This window comes from Muscardinus avellanarius (genome assembly GCF_963383645.1).
Source record: "Muscardinus avellanarius genome assembly, chromosome: 11".
Classification (NCBI taxonomy): domain Eukaryota; kingdom Metazoa; phylum Chordata; class Mammalia; order Rodentia; family Gliridae; genus Muscardinus; species Muscardinus avellanarius.
Window position 1 is genome coordinate 71917742 of NC_137797.1, and position 19658 is coordinate 71937399.

At 45.1% G+C, this 19658-nt stretch overlaps 1 protein-coding gene across 1 annotated transcript; it reads left to right on the forward strand.

The window, feature by feature from the left end:
* Positions 1-2119: 2119 nt before the first annotated feature.
* Positions 2120-5276, forward strand: LOC308270558 (tubulin alpha-1B chain). The gene is made up of 4 exons (XM_080706481.1): positions 2120-2197; positions 3442-3664; positions 3778-3926; positions 4172-5276. The coding sequence occupies exons 1-4, from the start codon at positions 2195-2197 to the stop codon at positions 5150-5152; spliced, it is 1356 nt and encodes a 451-aa protein (XP_080562607.1). The 5' UTR covers positions 2120-2194; the 3' UTR covers positions 5153-5276.
* Positions 5277-19658: the final 14382 nt, after the last annotated feature.

Here is a 19658-nt window from a genome sequence, read left to right on the forward strand (position 1 = left end):
GGTCTGGGAGTATAGCCTGGAGGTAGAAAGCCTCTGGGTTCCACCCACAGTTCTACTAAAAAAAATAAATAAATAAACTAAAAAATAAGGCTGGGGAAGCCAGGCATGGTCGCACATGCTTGCAATCACAGCATTTGGGAGGCTGAGACAAGAGGATCGCAGTTCGCAGACAGCCTCAGCTACTTAGTGAGACCTGCAACTTAATGAGACCACTTCAAAATAAAAAATAAAATAGTGGTTCGGAGACAGAGTAGGGTTCCATTTCCAGTACTACAGGGAAAAAAATAATAATATAGTAAATGAAGAAGCAAAATAAATTAGCCTTATTCAGTATTTTCTGGCATAAAGACACCAGACTAGATTATATTTTTAAAGGTCTCTTTTAGTTCCATTATTCTGTGAAACCTGAAGTATCATCAAGGACAAAAACAAACAACAACAGCAACAACAACAAAAAAACTTAAATACTTTCTCATTCACAACAGAGGAATACACAGATGACACAACTTTAGAAAACTAATGGTTTTAGAAAGGTATCTAAGGAAACAGGTCCACAAGAGCAAATCCCTGCAGTGAAGGCTCTGCTATGCCGCAGAGCCAGGCGAGGGAGGTGCCCTCTTTCAAATGGCTTTTATCCAAAGTGGACAGCAAAATGGAGTTCAGCAGGGTGGTTCCCTAACATTCGTTTCTCAAGTTAAAAGAAGCTAGTTATTTTTAGTCTCCTTTCAAGAATAATTAAAGGAAATAGAATAAGTGAGAACAATATTTGAATATGTTCCTGCCTCTCTAACCAATTAGGAAAATGTGAGGAAATTTGGATTTTTGAGGTACAAAATCTTTTAACATAACTACAAAAAAAATTTATCAGAAAAAAATAAGAACCTCCTTTGCATACCAGGTCGGGATGGCTGGAGATATGCATCCTCACCAAATGCACACACATATTAACACTGTAAATTCGCTATTTGAAAGATGCACGAAGGCTTTACCAAATCTGAATGATGTACTAGCTTTATATGAACTATGAATTTTAACTATGTTTTCCTTTTTGTTACTCTTACACTACCACCGGGAGGACATTTTGAACAGTTTGGTAACAGCAATAGGCTTCTGCTAGGGCAATTTTAAAGCCACTCTTAAGCCCCAACCACCTTATGAATCATGAATTTCCAAGGTTTAGCGATACAGTTTGCAGTCCTGGGATAGACTTGGAGAGGTGGAGGGGGCCTGGACGAGTCTATTCACTATAATATGGGCCTCCTAGCACGAAGCTATAATTAACTGATCTATCTGGACATCATGCCAAAACAATCTTATTTAGAAGACTCAAGATAACACAAGAAATCCCTACTCATTAAAATCCTTAGATGTAAAAAAAATTATTTACCACCCTCCTCAGATTTCTCCTCACTTGTGCAGTTCGGCTACCATTTGAAATATATTTTTAAATCTCCTTATAAAAAGCCCCTAAGATAGTTACATGAAGTACGTGGTTTGGATCTAAAGATGGGGTCTACTCTGCCTCGTTAACAGCCTCAACGTTCAATGCTTAGGTACTTGTCTTCCAATGATTGAAATATTATTTTGCTTCCAGCCTCTGGTACCATTAGTTCCGAGAACACGTCCTTACATGCAGTAAGCCGAATAAATTTATTTGTAATAGCTGAAAAGCTAGCATCCTCACATTATCAGGTTAAGTACAGAATGCACTGCCTTTAAAGGAAGTGAAAAAAAGAAAAGACGAAACTCACTGACAAACTGGCAACAGGAAAATAATGAGCTGAGCTATCTGAACCAGAAGTGTCTGCACTTTAGGGCGCTTCATCTTTAAAACCGCGTGGCCCTGGGGAGCCTTAGGGTTATCCCCAGAAGTCAGCTTCCTTCCCCTCCCACGCGGCTCCCGGCAGCCACGCCGCAGTCTGCAGCACGGGCCCGCGCGGCGCGCTCCCGCGGAGGGGAGGAGCCCCGCAAGGCCCGCCTCTGCGGAGACCAGGCCGGGCGCCGAGTGGTCGCGCGGGTCCGAGGGAGGGGCCTGCGGCCTGTGCCACGCCCCCTCCACGCCGCTACTTAAGCGGCTCCGGCGCCGCCCCGTCTCAGTGCGTTACTTACCTCGACTCTTAGCTTGTCGGGGACGGTAACCTGAACGGACCCGGTTTCTGTTCCTGTCGCCTCCACATCCTAACTTGTATCCACTATGGTGAGTGGGCCGTGCGCGGTGCCCAGACGCGCTAGGGAAAACGGGAAAAACAGGCAGAGGGGCATCTAGCCAGAGAGGGCTGGGGCCGAGGCCGTCCATTTGGAGAGCAGAGGGCGGGCATACGGGAGCCCCCGGCTTGTAGGAGAATGCCAGGGCCCAGCTACGGGGTCGATGCCCGGTCTCGTCCCGGGCCTTGGGAGGGATATTGGTGCTGCTGGGGCACCAGCTCCATTCTGCGCCTCTGGAACCCTGTTAGCGCAGAACTCCAGGGCGCATGGCCTCCAGACCCTCTAGTCTGCCCGCGCGTGCCCTTCCCCCACCTGGCCCTGCGCGGCCGGCGGGCGCGCGCAGACTCCCCGCCCTCACTTCCTCCAGAGCGCGAAAAGCGGGGGCGGGAAGGAGCCGAGACAAAGCGCACGCGCGGCCGTTACTTCCCGCCCGAAGGCGGCGGGAAGCGGCTCTGCGGTGTGCGCGTGCGCGTTAGGGCGCTGCGGCTCCAGGGCGTGTCTCTTGTAATCCACCCCTCCTCCCGGTTCTTTTTTAAGGGAAGCAATGAGGGGAATGTTTACCACACCACGCCCCAGTGTATTAGGACTGTTCGGGCCCCACAGCCTGCAAAAGACATCTGTCTGCGCCTGCTGTGTTAGGAATTCGGGTGGAGCAGGTGGGGAGCAGTGAAGGATTTTTAAGACTGTAAATTTGGGGCCACTAAATAAAACCTGCTCGAATGGAAGAGGCCTTGCTCGGGCTAAACCCGCAGTTTGCGCAGTCGTGGCCTCCGCGAGGATCTGCAGCTGCGCCGCCACACCCAAGCCGCGGACGCGGGCACGCGCTCCCCGAATTGCCCATTCATCCGGTGCCGCAGACACACCTCCCCACCCCACCCCCGACACCATTTCCTCTCCTCCGCTTTGGCCTCGAGCTCCATCTGCCAGGCTTTCCGGAAATCTGGCCACCTATCCTAGAGTAGGATTCTGGCACTGGGTGGAAGGATAGCCCCCTCCCCTCCTCATTCCCTAAAAGAGGAAGGTATGACTAAGCATTATTCTCGTTCTGAAAAGGATGGGAAAGAGCTTTTTTTTTTTTTTTTTAACTTTTTGGTGCTGGGGGTTGATCCCAAGTAGAGTTTTCCTATGCACTGTATCCCAGAGCCATGTCTTCAGCTCCTGAAGTGGTTGTATTTTTTGCTGTATTTGGTTGTGTTTTGAACCCAGGACTAGAAATTTTTATTTTTCCTTCCACAGCGTGAGTGCATCTCCATCCACGTTGGCCAGGCTGGTGTCCAGATCGGCAACGCCTGCTGGGAGCTCTACTGCCTGGAACATGGCATCCAGCCTGATGGCCAGATGCCAAGCGACAAGACGATTGGGGGAGGAGACGACTCCTTCAACACCTTCTTCAGTGAGACGGGCGCGGGCAAGCACGTGCCCAGGGCAGTGTTTGTAGACCTGGAACCCACAGTCATTGGTGAGTTGGATCACATCTATTCTAGGGTGGCTGTTGATTGATCACTACCAGGCTCGGGGTGAGCAGGCTTGTGCAGGTTAGTGAAGAGTGGCTGGTTTCTTTTCCTTTTCTAGATGAAGTTCGCACTGGTACCTATCGCCAACTCTTCCACCCTGAGCAACTTATCACAGGCAAAGAAGATGCTGCCAATAACTATGCCCGGGGCCACTACACCATTGGCAAGGAGATCATTGACCTCGTCTTGGACCGAATTCGCAAACTGGTAAGTATTATAAATGTGTTATTTTAAGTGGGTAATTGATAGCATTTATTCTTTGGTGCCCAGAAAAATGTGGAATCTGCTGCTATTACTTGTACTTATTCAGCAGACAGACCTGGTTATAAGACAATTTCAATTTGCCAGTTTCTTAGGTTTATCTTACTCAGATACACAGTTTCCGATATAAAAAATTCATTAATAGTTCCATTAAATTATTACATTTCCCTTTTTTTTTCCCTCTCCTACAGGCTGACCAGTGCACGGGTCTTCAGGGCTTCCTGGTTTTCCACAGCTTTGGCGGGGGAACCGGTTCTGGGTTCACCTCCCTGCTGATGGAACGGCTCTCTGTTGATTATGGCAAGAAGTCCAAGCTGGAGTTCTCCATCTACCCAGCCCCCCAGGTTTCCACAGCTGTGGTGGAGCCCTACAACTCCATCCTCACCACCCACACCACCCTGGAGCACTCTGATTGTGCCTTCATGGTAGATAATGAGGCCATCTATGATATCTGTCGCAGAAACCTCGACATTGAGCGCCCAACCTACACTAACCTGAACCGCCTTATTAGCCAGATTGTGTCCTCCATCACTGCTTCCCTCAGATTTGATGGAGCCCTGAATGTTGATCTGACAGAATTCCAGACCAACCTGGTGCCCTATCCCCGCATCCACTTCCCTCTGGCCACATATGCCCCTGTCATCTCTGCTGAGAAAGCCTACCATGAACAGCTTTCTGTAGCAGAGATCACCAATGCCTGCTTTGAGCCAGCCAACCAGATGGTGAAATGTGACCCGCGCCACGGTAAATACATGGCTTGCTGCCTGTTGTACCGTGGTGATGTAGTTCCCAAAGATGTCAATGCTGCCATTGCCACCATCAAGACCAAGCGCAGCATCCAGTTTGTGGATTGGTGTCCCACTGGCTTCAAGGTTGGCATTAACTACCAGCCTCCCACTGTGGTACCCGGTGGCGACCTGGCCAAGGTGCAGCGAGCTGTGTGCATGCTGAGCAACACCACAGCCATTGCTGAGGCCTGGGCTCGCCTGGACCACAAGTTTGACCTGATGTATGCCAAGCGTGCCTTTGTTCACTGGTACGTGGGTGAGGGGATGGAGGAAGGAGAGTTTTCTGAGGCCCGTGAGGACATGGCTGCCCTAGAGAAAGATTATGAGGAGGTTGGTGTGGATTCTGTGGAAGGAGAGGGTGAGGAGGAAGGAGAGGAGTATTAGTTGTTACAGTGCTGGATCCTGTCATTTCCAGAGTTCAGCTTCCAAGTTAGCTGACAATGTTGTCATCTTCACTCAATTATGACCATGTGTGTAAGATTTTTCCATCATGTCTCAAAGTAAAGGCTTTAAGGGAAGTGTTTGTTTCGTGTCTTTTGTCTTTTTTCCCCCAGAACTGGGGATGGAACTCGGGCATTCTACCTAATGCTATACCCTCAACCTGATTATTTTGAAACCCTGTCACTGAATTGCAAAGGGCCTCCCTAAGTTGCTGAGGCTGTCTTTGAACCTGCATGATCCTCCTGTCTCAGCTTCCAAAATGCTGGGATTATGAGCTAGGGCTGTGGTGCCTGGCTTTTGTGTTTTTTCTAAAACTTCCAGGTTGTGACTCTTCTAGTAGATTGCCTGCAGCACACTGATTGTGTCAACTACTATGTCTTTTTTTGGGGGGAGGGGGGCGGCACTGAGGATGGAACCCAGGATATTTGATCTGAGCTATACCCCCTTCCCTTTTTTACTCATTTTTTAATTTATATTTTGCAAGTCTGGGAATGGAACCCAGGGTCATTTGACCTCTGAGCTATAGCCCCTGCCCTATTTTTAATTCTTTAATTTTAAAACTGGGTCTCCCTGAGTTGCAGAGGGCCTCACTAAGTAGCTGAGGATATCCATGAACCCGGCCCCCATTTTATTTTGAAACAGGGTCTCAGTCCTCACTAAGTAGCTGAGGCTGTCTGCATACTGCGATCCTCTTGTCTCAGCCTCCTGAATACTGGGAATACAAGTGTGCACCACTAGGCCTGGCTCCACTACCTGGGATAACACTAGGCAGACTAAAACTAATATAGCCCCTGGGATTATGGTTGGGAGCCAGGCATGGTGCACACATGTGATCTTTGTGTTTAGGATTGTAGATTTGAGGTTCAACAACATAGGGAGATCATGCTTTAGCTGGGTGTGGTGGCACTGTCCACAATTCCAGTACTTGGGAGGCTGAGATTGAGGAGGAAGGCAGGTTCTACATAGGGAGATTATTGTTTAAAAGGAAAGGGTTGAAAGCCATGTGTGGTGGTGTACTCTAAATCCCAGCATTTGGGAGGCTGAGACAGGATTGTGCAAGTTTGAAGCCAGCCTCAGCTATTTAGGCCTTTTGCAACTCGGACCCTTTTTCAAAATAAAGAAGAAGAAAAAAAAAAAAAATAGAGCCTGGGCTCGGAGGTAGAATGTCCCTGGGTTCCATCCCCAGTACTGCAAAAAAAGAAAAGAAAAAAAGGTTGGGGGAGAATAGCTGGGAGGTTGGATTCCCCTGAGTTTAATCCTCAGTACCAAAGGGGGGAGGGGGTACCTGGGGATGTAGCTCAGTGGTAGAGCATTTCTGGACTTGACCTTAAGTACCAAAAAGTACCAAAAAATACCTATAATAGCATTTTGAGGGTAATGTAATAGCTGTTTCCAGCTCTCTAAGGATGGGAGACAAAGCTGGAAGACCAGAGTTATAGTGGTAAACCATAGCCCTGCCATTAGTGGGAGAGCATTATATGAAGTGGCAACATTTATAAAAGTTAAAAGCACTGACAGTTTGTAACACTTGGTATTTTACATTCTTTCAAACATAGTTGTTGCATGTAAAGGTCTGTTTGGATCCTAGCTTGGTGGTAGAGTCCTTGCCTACCATGTGTGAGCCCATGGGTTCAATTTCTATACCACATTAGGGGAATATTAATAAAGAGGATTGGAATAGGATTTCACCTAGGGGAAAACTTCAAATTCAGAAAGCACAGGGGCAAGATAAGTACACAGACTATCAAAAAGAATCCAGAAAGTGCTGTAGGCCCAGTACAAATGTAGCTGCCACAACACAAATGTAGCCACCACAGACCACAGGAAGGGGCCCCCAAACTGATTTAGTGATGATAGTGAGATTGAAGATTTTGTGTAAGTCAGTGCCCAATTCACTGAGGTTAGGTGCTGAGTAGTGGTGGTATGATTATGCCCAGGGACATTGCCTCTAATAATAAACCCAGACACACACACCCTAACCCCACACAGCTTTTATTTATTTTGAGAGAGCCCTGTTCGGGCTGCCCTGGAATTTATGATTTTTTTTTTTTTTTTTTAAGTACTAGGAATGGAACCCAGGGCCATTCTACCTCCGGGCAATACCCCCAGCCCTATTTTTTGTTCTGGGATTCCTGGAAACCCTTCTACATCTGGGCTACACTCCCAGACACCTATTTTTTTTATATATATATTTTTTATTTGGAAACAGGGTCTCAAGCCAGTGAGGCTGGCTTCGAACCTGTGCGATCCTCCTGTCTCAGCCTCCCAAGCACAGGGATTACAAGTGTGCGCACCACACCTGGCCTATTTTTTAATTTATCTTGAAACAGTGTCTTATTGAGTTGCAGACAGCCTCACTAAGTGGCTGAGGCTGTCTGCAAACCCTGATCCTCCTGTCTCAGCTTTGAACCTGTGCAATTCTCCTGTCTCAGCCTCCCAAGCGCTGGGATTACAAGCATGCGCCACCAAACCCAACTAGATTTTCTTATTTATTTATTTATTTATTTATTTATTTATTTATTTATACTGGGAATTGAACTCAAGGACATTCTAAACCTTCAGTCCTTTTTTTTTTCCTTTTCTTTGCTATACTGAGGATGAGACCCAGGGGCATTCTACCTCTCTGCTACACCCCCAGCACTATTTTTTTATTCTTTTTTTTTGGTACTGTGGTACTGGGGGTGGAAACAAGGGTCTTTATACCCCCAGGCTATACTCCCAGACCTATTTTACATTTTTGTTTGGAAACAGGGTCTCACTAAGTTGCTGAGGCTGGCTTCAAACATGTGTGATACTCCTGTATTAGCCTCTCAAATACTGGGATTACAATCATGCACTACCACTGCCAGCTTCCAGTCCTATTTTTTTTTTTGTGTGTGTGTGATACTAGGGATGGAACCCAGGGGCATTCTACCTCTGAGCTACACTCACACCCCTATTTTTTATTTTTTAATTTGAAACAGGGTCTCACTGAGTTGCAAAAAGCCTCACCTAAGTAGCTGAGGCTGTCCACGACCATGATCCTCCTGTCTCAGTCTCCTGAGTGCTGGGATTACAAGCATGTGCCACCATGCCCAGCTTCTCTCTGTATTTTTTTTTTTTTTTTGGTGTGTGTGTGTGTGTGTGTGTGTGTGTGTGTGTGTGTGTGTGTTACTGCGGGGTGGAATCCAGGGGCATTCTACCTCTGAGCTACACCCACAACCCTATTTATTCTTTAATTTGAAACAGGATTTCACTGAGTTGCGAAGAGCCTAAGTAGCTGAGGCTGTCCACGAACCGCAATCCTTGGTCTCAGCTCCCGAAGGCTAGGATTACAAGTGTGGGCCACCACGCCTGGCTCCCAAATTTCAGTAATTTACTTGCCTTGCCCGGCTTGGTGGTGGACGCTTGTAATCCCTGCACTTGGGAGGTGGAGACAGGAGGATTGCGCAGGTTTGAAGCCAGCCACGCTGGTTTAAGAGACCCTGTTTTCAAATAAAAAGTATAAAATAGGTCTGGGAGTGTAGCCCGGAGGTAGAAGGGCTTCCAGGAACCCCAGTACCACCAAAAAAATTTAAAAAATAATAATTTACTTGCCTTTTAAGATGTCTTTATATCCACTACCCACTTTACCTCTCTTCAACTATACTCGTGTGTGTGTGTGTGTGTGTGTGTGTGTGTGTGTGTGTGGCACCTGGGATTGAATCTAGGGGCCTTCTACCTCTGAGCTATACCCACAACCCTATTTTTTATTCTTTAATTTGAAACAGCGTCTCACTGAGTTGCAAAGAGCCTCACTAAGTAGCTGAGGCTGTCCAAGAACCGTGATCTTCCTGTCTCAGCCTACATTCAGTATTCAGCTGGGATTACAAGCATGCACCACCACGCCCAGCTTCCAGTCCTATTTTTTATTCTTATTTTAATTTTTTTGTGGGTCTGTAGATGAAACTCAGGAGCATTCGACCTCCAACCTACACCCCTACCCTATTTTTTATTATTTTGAAACAGGGTCTCTCTAAATTATGGAGAGCCTCACTAAGTAGCTGAGGCTATCCACAAACCACAATCCTTGGTCTCAGCTCCCAGAGGCTGGGATTACAAGTGTGTGCCACCATGCCTGGTTCCCAAATTTCAATAATTTACTTGCCTTTTAAGATGTCTTTATACCCACTACCCACTTTACCTCTCTTCAACTATACTCTTTTTTTTTTTTTTTTTTTTTTTTTTTTTTTTTTTTTTTTTTTTTGGTGGTACTGGGGTTCCTGGAAGCCCTTCTACCTCCGGGCTACACTCCCAGACCTATTTTATATTTTTGAAACAGGGTCTCTTAAGCCAGAGTGGCTGGCTTCGAACCTGCGTGATCCTCCTGTCTCTGCCTACCAAGCGCAGGGATTACAAGCGTGCGCCACCACGCCTGGCTCAACTATACTCTGTGTGTGTGTGGCACCTGGAATTGAATCTAGGGGCCTTCTACCTCTGAGCTACACCCCCAGGCCTTTTTTTATTCTTTATTTTGAAATGCTCTCACTAAGTTGCAGAGGGCCTAAGTAGCTGAGGCTGTCCTCAAACCTGCCATCCTTTTCAGCTTCCCAGGTACTAGGATTACAGGCATGTGCCACCATACCCATCTTATTTTTTATTTAGAAATGATTTCACTAAATTACTGAGGGCCTTGCTACATTGACGAGACTAGCCTTGAATGGGCAGTCTCCCTGTCCCAGCCTCCCAAGTACTGGGATTACAAGTATATGCACCACATCCAGCTTCTTTTTTATTTTGAACAGGGGCTCACTAAATTGCAGAGGCTGTCCCCAACTTTCAGTCTTTCTGCTTCACCCTCCTAAGTAGCTGGGATTAAAAGTATGTACCACTGTACCCAGTGAGCCAAATTCTTTATTGCATTGCTGTATTCTATGTAACTTTCCTTCTTTCTTTCTTTCTTTCTTTCTTTCTTTCTTTCTTTCTTTCTTTCTTTCTTTCTTTCTTGTAGTGCTGGTGATTGAACTCAGGGGCATTCTACCTCTGAGCTATACCCCCACTGCTATATTTTATTTATTTTCATTTTTTAAATTTATTTATTAAGCGGTACTAGGGATGGAACTCTGGGGCATTTTACCTCCAAGCTACGCCCCCAGCTCCCAATTTTCTTTCTTTCTTTCTTTCTTTCTTTCTTTCTTTCTTTCTTTCTTTTTTGTGGTACTGAGGTTCCTGGAAACCCTTCTACCTCTGGTCTATACTCCCAGACCTATTAAATATATATATATAATAATAATTTTTTTTTTGAAACAGGGTCTCTTAAACCAGAGAGGCTGGCTTTGAACCGGCACAGTCCTCCTGTCTCCGCCTCCCAAGCGTGGGGATTACAAGCATGCGCCACAATACCTGGCTTTTATTCTTTATTTTGAAACAGGGTCTCACTGAGTTGCAAAGGGCCTCACTAAGTAGCTGAGGATCCCCCTGTCTCAGCCTCTCAAATGCTGGGATTACAAGTGTGTGCCATCACACCTGGCTTCCAACCCTGTTTCTTATCTTTTTTTTTTTTTTTTTTTTTTTTGGTGGTACTGGAGATGGAACCCTTCTACCTCCAGGCTATACTCTCGACCTATTTTATATTATTTTTATTTGGAAACAGGGTCTCTTAAACCAGCGAGGCTGTCTTCGAACCTATGTGATCCTCCTGTCTCAGCCTCCCAAGCGCGGGGATTACAAGTGTGCACCATCATGCCCGGCTGTTTCTTATCTTTAAAACAGGGTCTCACTAGCCGGGCATGGTGGCGTGGTGGTGCACACTTGTAATCTCTGCCGCTTGGGAGGCAGAGACAGGAGGATCCCGCAGGTTCGAAGCCAGCCTCACTGACTTAAGAGACCCTGTTTCCAAATAAAAATAATATAAAATAGGTCTGGGAGTGTAGCCTGGAGGTAGAAGGGTTTCTAGGAATCCCAGTACCACAAAACAAACAAACAAAACAAACAAAAAAAGCAACAACAACAACAAAAAAAAAAAACAGGGTCTCACTGAGTTAAGGAGGGCTTCAATAAGTAGCTAAGGCTGGCTTTGAACCAGGATCCTCCTGTCTCAGCCTTCCAAGTACTGGGATTACAAGCCTGTACCACCACACTCAGCTTAATTCTTTACCTTCTTGAGGTTATTATTAAAATGAGAGGAGCCCAGAGCCTCATTTGACAGGTGACAGGTTAAATTGGCAGGGATGAAAGGAAACGATACCTGAGCCTGTGTCTTGCTTTGTAGAGCCAGGAACCTTAAATGTTGCCTGCATTAAGATCTGAGGAAACATGGGTCTTTCAGCTCTAAAGAGAACTCAGGTTGTGAGTTAGAGACTTGCTCAGATTAAAAGGCTTGAGAGATGGAGGAAGAAAGAGCATTTCATTCTGAGATGCCATTTTCCCTTACCAATCTCATCAAACTCCTGGCAAATTCCTTAATGCCCTGCAGATGGCACCACTCACAAGGAATTCTCAATACAGGACAGCTCAGCTCAGACCATGAACTCTGCCCTTGCAATCACCTTGGAACTGAGCCTAAAAGATGTACAACAGGAAGTGACTGGCCTGGCATCCCCAGCGTTCACATGCCTGTCACTTTTCCTTCCTACAATTACTGCGGAAGCTGGGCCTCCTGCTAGGCTGCTATGAATCAGGTAAACACAGGAAACCCACATCCAAGGAGTTTCTGGACCTCAGCCCCTCCCTTGAGGGTGCTTTCCCCAGGTGGGATAAATATAAACACATGGACTTGGATCAACTTGTAGAAAGGGAAGAGCATGTTGGCACATCCATATAAACTATTTAATATTGATACAAAGTCAATAATCACTTGATGATGTGGACATACATCACCAGGTACATATTGATGTCATTGTGCGAAGGCCAACTTCCTCCTCTGCCATCTGAACCACAAACCAAAAACAATGCCCCACCCCACCCACTCCAACTGACAGCCTGCTGTATGCACTGTGTCCAACTGTGACAGCAACAAGCTTATATCATTACTGTGGGAGTTTTTTTGTTTTTGGGGTTTTTTTTTTGGTGTTGGGCCTGATTTTTTATTCTTTATTTTGAAACAAGGTCTCACTAAAGTTGTGGAGGGCCTAAGTAGCTGAGGCTGGGCACGAACACAGATTCTCCTGTCTCAGCCTCCCAAGTGCTGGGATTACAAGTGTGTGCCACCATTCCAGGCATTGTGTCAGTCCTTTAAATGAATCTTCCCTCTGCCTATAACACCTTCTCTAGCCATAACTGCCCCACTTTGACTAATTAACTCATACGTTTCCTTCAACAAAGGAAATCCAAACGTCATCTCTTCAAGGATTTGGAGACTAGTTCAGACTAAGTCAGATTCCCCATTATATATTTCATAGAACCTTCTATTTTTCATAATAGCACTTACCATATTTTGTAATTATATAGTTATATAATTAATATATTTTGGCTGGGCATGGTGGTGCACACTTGTAATTTTGGCCAGGCATGGCGGCACATGCTTGTAATGCCCTTGGGTTCAATCTCAACACCACAAAAAAAATAAAATAAATACTTAACATATAAGCTGAGCGTGGTGACGCAGGCTTCTAATTCCAGTACTTGGGAGGCTGAGACAGGATTGCAGGTTTGCCTTAGCTACTTAGTGAAGCCCTCTGCAACTTAGAATAAAAAGTATGCTGAGGTGGCCAGGCATGGTGGTGCATGCTTGTAATCCCTGAATTCAGGAGGCTGAGACTGGGGATTGCGGTTTGAGGACAGCCTTAGCTACTTAGGCCTTCCGCAACTTTGTGAGACTCTGTTTCAAAATAAATAATAAAAAATAGGGCAGGGGGTGTAGCTTGGAGGTCGAATGCCCCTGGGTTCCATCCCCAGACCCGCAAAATAAAATAATTTTTAAAAATAGGGCAGGCAGTGTAGCTTGGAGGTTGAATGCCCCTGGGTTCCATCCCCAGACACACACACACACACACACACACACACACACACACACACACCAAAAAAAAAAAAAAAAAAAACCGGCTAAGGTGTAGCTCACAAATCCCTCAGCTTCTCTCTGGTCCAGCTCTAGTGTCTCATTATACTGGCATGTATGTAATTCTATTGCTTACAATGACCAGATGTATGCATGCCACGAATCTAGGTGTGACCCAGCTACCAGGACAGGATATCACCTTAAATATTTCTTCTATGCAAAAGGGCTCAAAACTAGGCATATGAGCATTTCCTTTTTGCCCTATTCACTAGTCAGGGGCTGTGTGTCTAATTCTGGGTCCTTGCTTCCAAGAAAGACATGGACAAGCCAGGCTCAGTGGTACACTCTTGTTATTGTTATCCTGGTATTTGAGATGCTGAGACAGAAGAATCACAGATTCAAGGGAAGCCTGGGAAACTAGCAAGACTCTCAGCAACTTAATGAGACCCTGTTACAAAATAAAAAATAAAATAAGGCTGGGGGTATATCTCAGAGGTAGATTGCCCCTGGGCTCAATCTCCAGTACAATTAATTAATTAATAAGTTAAATAAAAATAACAAGGGCTAGGATGTAGTAGCTTAAGAGTCGAATGCCCCTAGGCTTAATCTCTAGAACCAAAACAAAACAAACAAAAAAAAACCCCTACTTTCTCTAGTTCTTCTAGATTCTTCCTCTGTGTTCTGAGGTTGAAGTTGTCATTTTGTGTTTGTTTGTTTGTTTGTTTTTAATGGTAGTGAGGATTGGATCCAGGGGTATTCTACCACTGAGATACCTCACCAGGCCTTTTTTTTTTTTTTTTTTGGTGGTACTGGGGGTGGAACCCAGAGGCTTTTTACCTCCGGGCTATACTACCAGACCTATTTTATATTTTATTGGAAACAGGGCTCACCAGGCCTTTTTATTGTTTATTATAAAGCCAGGCATGGTGGTTTGTAATCCCCGCCAAGGTTACAAATCAGACTTGTAATCCCCACGCTTGGGAGGCTGAGACAGGAAGAGCGCACAGGTTTGAAGCCAGCCTCAGCTACTTAGTGAGGCTCTCAGCAACCTAGTGAGACCCTGTTTCCAAATAAAATATAAAATAATACTGAGAGTATAGCCCAGAAGTAGAAAGCTGCTGAGTTCTACCCTCAGTACCACTAAAAAAAAAAAAAAGAAAGAAAAAAAAAGAAAAGGAACAGATTCTTACTAAATAACCATGCACTGCCCTCCAACCTGTGATCCTCCTGTCTCAGTCTCCTAAATACTGGGATTATAGTGTGAGCCACTGTACCTGGCGTGAACTTGTTCTGTAATATGCAGTTCTGAACTAATTCATGAATTTGTGTGTGTGTGTGTGTGTGTGTGTGTGTGTGTGTGTTGTGTGTGTGTTTTATTGGTATTGAGTCCAGGGACATTCTACCTTTGAGCTATATGCCCAGCCTTATTTTATTTTTTATTTGGAAATAGGGCCTCACTAAGTTGTTATCTTTGAATCTGAGATCCTCCTGTCTCAGCCTCTCAAATACTTAGGTTACAGCCATGTGCCACCACACCTGGCAATATTTTGCCTTTTAAAGTTTACATCAGCCGGGCATGGTGGCACATGCTTGTAATCCCCGCACTTGGGAGGCAGAGACAGGAGGATCGTGCAGGTTGGAAGCCAGTCTTGCTGGTTTAAGAGACCCTGTTTCCAAATTTTAAAAGTATAAAAATAGGTCTGGGAGTGTAGCCCGGAGGTAGAAGGGTTTCCAGGAACCCCAGTACCACCAAAAATAAATGAATAAATAAAGTTTACATCAAACCCGGGTGTGGTACCAGGCATGGTGGTATGCTTGTAATCCCAGTATTATGGAGGCTGATACCACAGGATCGTGACTTGTGGACAGACTCAGCTGCTAAGTGAAGCTCTTTGCAACTCAGACCCTGTTTCAAAATAAAGAATAAAAAATAGGGCTGGGGGTGTATGGCTTTGAGGTAGAATGCTCCTGGGTTCCATTTCCAGTGCCACACACACACACACACAAAAAAAAAAGCCAGGCGTGGTGGCACACACTTGTAATCCCAGTACTTAGGAGGCTGAGACAGGAGTATCGCAGGTTCAAGGTGAGCACCAGCTATTTAATGATGCCTTCCCCAACTTAGTGAGACCTTGTTTCAAAATAAAGAATAAGCCAGGCGTGGTGGTGCAGGCTTATAATCCCCGTGCTTGGGATACGGAGACAGGAGGATCGCGCAGGTTCGAAGCCAGCCTTGCTGGCTTAAGAGACCCTGTTTCCAAATAAAAAGTATAAAATAGGTCTGGGAGTGTAGCCCAGAGGTAGAAGGGTTTCCAGGAACCCCAGTACCACAATAAATAAATAAATAAATAAATAAATAAATAAATAAATAAATAAATAATAGGGCTGGGGATGTAGCTTGGAGGTAGAATGCCCCTAGGTTCAATCTCTGGTGCCAAGAAGGAAAGAAAGAAAGAAAGAAAGAAAGAAAGAAAGAAAGAAAGAAAGAAAGAAAGAAAGAAAGAAAGAAAGAGAGGGAAGAAAGAGAAAGAAAGTTCACATCAAGCCAGGTGTCATCATTGTATTACTGGATGCTTGTAATCCCAGTACTTGGGAGGCTAAGACAGGAGGGTCACAGGTTAATGGCCAACCTCAGCTACTTAGTGAAGCACTCTGTAGCTTAGTGAGACCCTGTTTCAAAATAAAGAATAAGAAGCCGGGTGTGGTGGTACACACTTGTAATCCCCGTGCTTGGGAGGCTGAGACAGGAGGATCGCACAGGTTCGAAGCCAGCCTCAGCTACTTAGTGAGGCTCTCAGCAACTTAGTGAGACCCTGTTTCCAAATAAAATATAAAAAATGGGTGGGAGTATAGCCCGGAGGTAGAAAACCTCTGGGTTCCATCCCCAGTACCACCAAAAAAATAAAAATAAATAAAGAAAGAAAGAAAGAATAAAGCTGGACGTGGTGGGGCACACTTGTAATCCCAGCATTCAGGAGGCTGAGACGGGAGGATCATAGTTCGAGGACAGCCTGCGCTACTTAGTGAGGCCCTTTGCTACTCAGTGAAACCTTGTTTCAAAATAAAGAATAAAAAATAGGGCTGGGAGTTATCTTGGAGGTAGAATGCCTCTGGAGTCCATCTCCAGAACTGAAAAGAAAAGAAAAAAAAAGAAAAGAAAGAAAAGAAAGGAAGGAAGACAGAAAGAGACAACTGGGCGGGGGGTATAGCTTGTAGGTAGAATGCATGTGGGTTCAATCCCTAGCACAACACACACATACACACAAAAATTAAATTAATAAATAAATACAGTTCAAGCCGGGTGTAGTGGTACATGCTTGTAATCCTAGCATTCGGGAGGCTGAGACGGAGGATAGCAGTTCACAGACAGCCTCAGCTACTTAGTGAGGCCTTCTGCAACTTAGTGGGACCTTGTTTCAAAATAAAGAATAAAAAAATAGGGATGGGGGTATAGTTTGGAGGTAGAATGCCCTTGGGTTCAGTCCCTAGTACTGCAAAAATAAATAAATAAATAAATAAATAAATAAATAAAATGACCGGGCGTGGTGGCACACGCTTGTAATTCGTGGGAGACAGAGATAGGAGGATCGCGTAGGTTCAAAGCCAGACGCACTGGCTTAAGAGACCCTATTTCCAAAAAATAAAAAATTATATAATAGGTCTGGGAGTGTATCCTGGAAGGGCTTCCAGGAACCCCAGTACCAATAATAATAATAATAATAATAATAATAATAATAATAATACAATAATAAATGAAGTTCACTTTAAGGCTGGGTGTTGTGACACACACTTGTAACTTCAGTATTAGGTAGGCTAAGACAGGAGGATCACAAATTTCTGACTAGTCTCAGCTACTTAGTGAAGCCCTCTGCAACTTAGACCCTGTTACAAATACAGAATAAAAAACAAGCCCCTATGTTCAATCCCAGTACTGCAAAATAAATAAAGTTCACATCAAGTCAGGCATGTCAGTGAACCTCATGCCTAGGAAGAAACCTTCAGTTTGTAGTTTAAAGGAAACCAATAGCTGGGTGTTTGGGCACATGCCTGTAATCCGAGCATTCGGGAGGCTGAGACAGGAGGATTGCATTTGCCTCAGCTAAATGAGGTCCTTTGCAACTCACTGAAACCCTGTTTCAAAATAAAGACTGAAAAATAGGAGCCAGGTGTGGTGGCGTGAAGCTTGTACCCTCAGCATTCAGGAGGCTGAGACCAGAGGATCCCAGTTCTCCGACAGCCTCAGCTACTTAGTGAGGGCCCCCCCCCCCCCCCCCCCCGCAACCAGCTGCTTTTTTGATACTGAGCATTCCTTGCCACTCCTTTTTTTCTTGTTTATACTCAGGGGCATTCTACCTCCAACAGACATTCCCAACCCTATTTTATGTATTTATGTATGTATGTATTTTATTTATTTTACAGTACTGAGGATGGAATCCAGGGGCATTCTACCTCCAAGCTACACCTCCAGTCCTATATTTTATTCTTTGAGCCACTATGCTCGGCTCTTTTTCTTCCTTCCTTCCTTCCCTCCCTCCCTCCCTTTTTTCTTTCTCTTTCTTTCTTCTTTCTTTCTTTCTTTCTTTATTTCTTTCTGCAGGTTTGGGGATGGAACCCAGGGACATTTGACCTCCAAGCTATACCCTCTGCCCTATTTTTTATTCTTTACTTTGAAACAGGGTCTCACTGAGTTGCAGAGGGCCTCACTAAGTAGCTGAGGCTGTCCGCAAACCGTGATCCTCCAGTCTCAGCCTCCTAAATGCTGGGATTACAATGGTGCGCCACCACGCCCGGCTTATTATTTTAAAATAGTGTCTTAGCCGGGCATGGTGGCGCACACCTGTAATCCCCGTGCTTGGGAGGCTGAGACAGGAGGGTCCCATAGGTTCGAAGCCAGCCTTGGCTACTTAGTGAGCCTCTCAGCAACTTACTGAGACCCTGTTTCCAAATAAAATATAAAATAGGTCTGTGAGTATAGCCTGGAGGTAGAAAGCCTCTGGGTTCCACTCCCAGTACCACAAAAAAAAAAAAAAAAAAAAAGTGTCTTGCCAGGCGTGATGGCGGATGCTTGTTTGAGAGGCAGAGACAGGAGGATCGCGGAGGTTCGAAGCCAGCCCTTGTTTCCAAATAAAAATATAAAATAGGTCTGGGAGTGTAGCCCGGAGGAAGAAGAGTTCCATCCCAAGTACCACCAAAAAATAAAATAAAAACAGTGTCTCTAGCTGGGCGTGGTGGTGCACACTTGTAATTCTAGTACTTGGGAGGCTGAGACAGGAGGATCACACAGGTTCGAAACAAGCTCAGTTACTTAGTGAGGCTCTCAGCAATTTAGTGAGACCCTGTTTTTTTTTTTTTTTTTTTTTGAGGGTCTGGGGATGGAACCCAGGGGCATTTGACCTCCAAGCTACACCCCCTGTCCTATTTTTTATTCTTTATTTTGAAACCAGGTCTCACTGAGTTGCAGAGAGCCCCATTAAATAGCTGAGGCTGTCTGCAAACCACAATCCTCCAGGTCTCAGCCTCCCGAATGCTGGGATTACAAGCGTGCTCCACTATGCATAGCTGAGACCCTGTTTTTAATAAAATATAAAAATAGGTCTGGGAATGTATCCCAGAGGTAGAAAGCCCTTGGGTTCCATCCCCAGTACCACACACACACACACACACACACACACACACACAATAATAATAATAATAAAAAAAACCCAGGGCCTAAGTAGCTGAGGCTGTCCATGAACCGTGATCCTGTCTCAGCTTCCCAAATGCTGGGATTACAAGCATGCACCACCACCACTCCCAGTTTATTCTTTATTTTGAAACTGTGTCTCACTAAGTTGCGGAAAGCCTCACTAAATTGCCTCCTAAGTACTGGGATTACAAGCGTGCATCACCATGCCGGGTTTATCATTATGAATTTGTGTGTATAGTACTGCGGATGGAACTCAGGGACATTCTGCCTCTGAGCTACACTCCCAGCCCTATTTTATTTTTTTATTTTGAAACAAGGTCTCACTAAGTTGCAGAGGGCTTCATTTAGTAGCTGAGACTGACCTGGAACCTCTGATCCTCCTGTCTCAGTCTCCCAAGTACAGGATTACACCTGACTCTGTGATTTTATGATTTTAAAGTGAGATTAAAGACTATTAAGCGAATGGCACATAGTAGGTGATTAGCTAAATGTTTTTTTTTCCCCCTGGGGGGAGGTTATTTTGTTTTGTTTTGTGTTATTTGTGGTACTGGGGATAGAGCCCAGGAACATTCTACACTGGAGCTACACCCCAGCCCTATTTTTCTTTTATTCTTTATTTTGAAACTGGGTCTCACTGAGTTGCAAAGGGCCTAAGTAGCTGAGGCTATCTGTGAACTGTGATCCTATTGTCTCAGCCTCCTACCTGCTGGGATTACAAGTGTGTGCCATCACAGCCCGGCTAGCTAAATGTTTGATTCAGCCCTATTCACCAATGTTCCCAATGGACATTTTCTCACAGAATTTTAGGA

Coding starts and splice junctions, on each gene's coding strand:
- LOC308270558 (XM_080706481.1), top strand. Junction 3,665..3,777: donor CCTGGAACCCACAGTCATTG/GTGAGTTGGATC, acceptor TTCCTTTTCTAG/ATGAAGTTCGCACTGGTACC. Junction 3,927..4,171: donor TGGACCGAATTCGCAAACTG/GTAAGTATTATA, acceptor CCTCTCCTACAG/GCTGACCAGTGCACGGGTCT.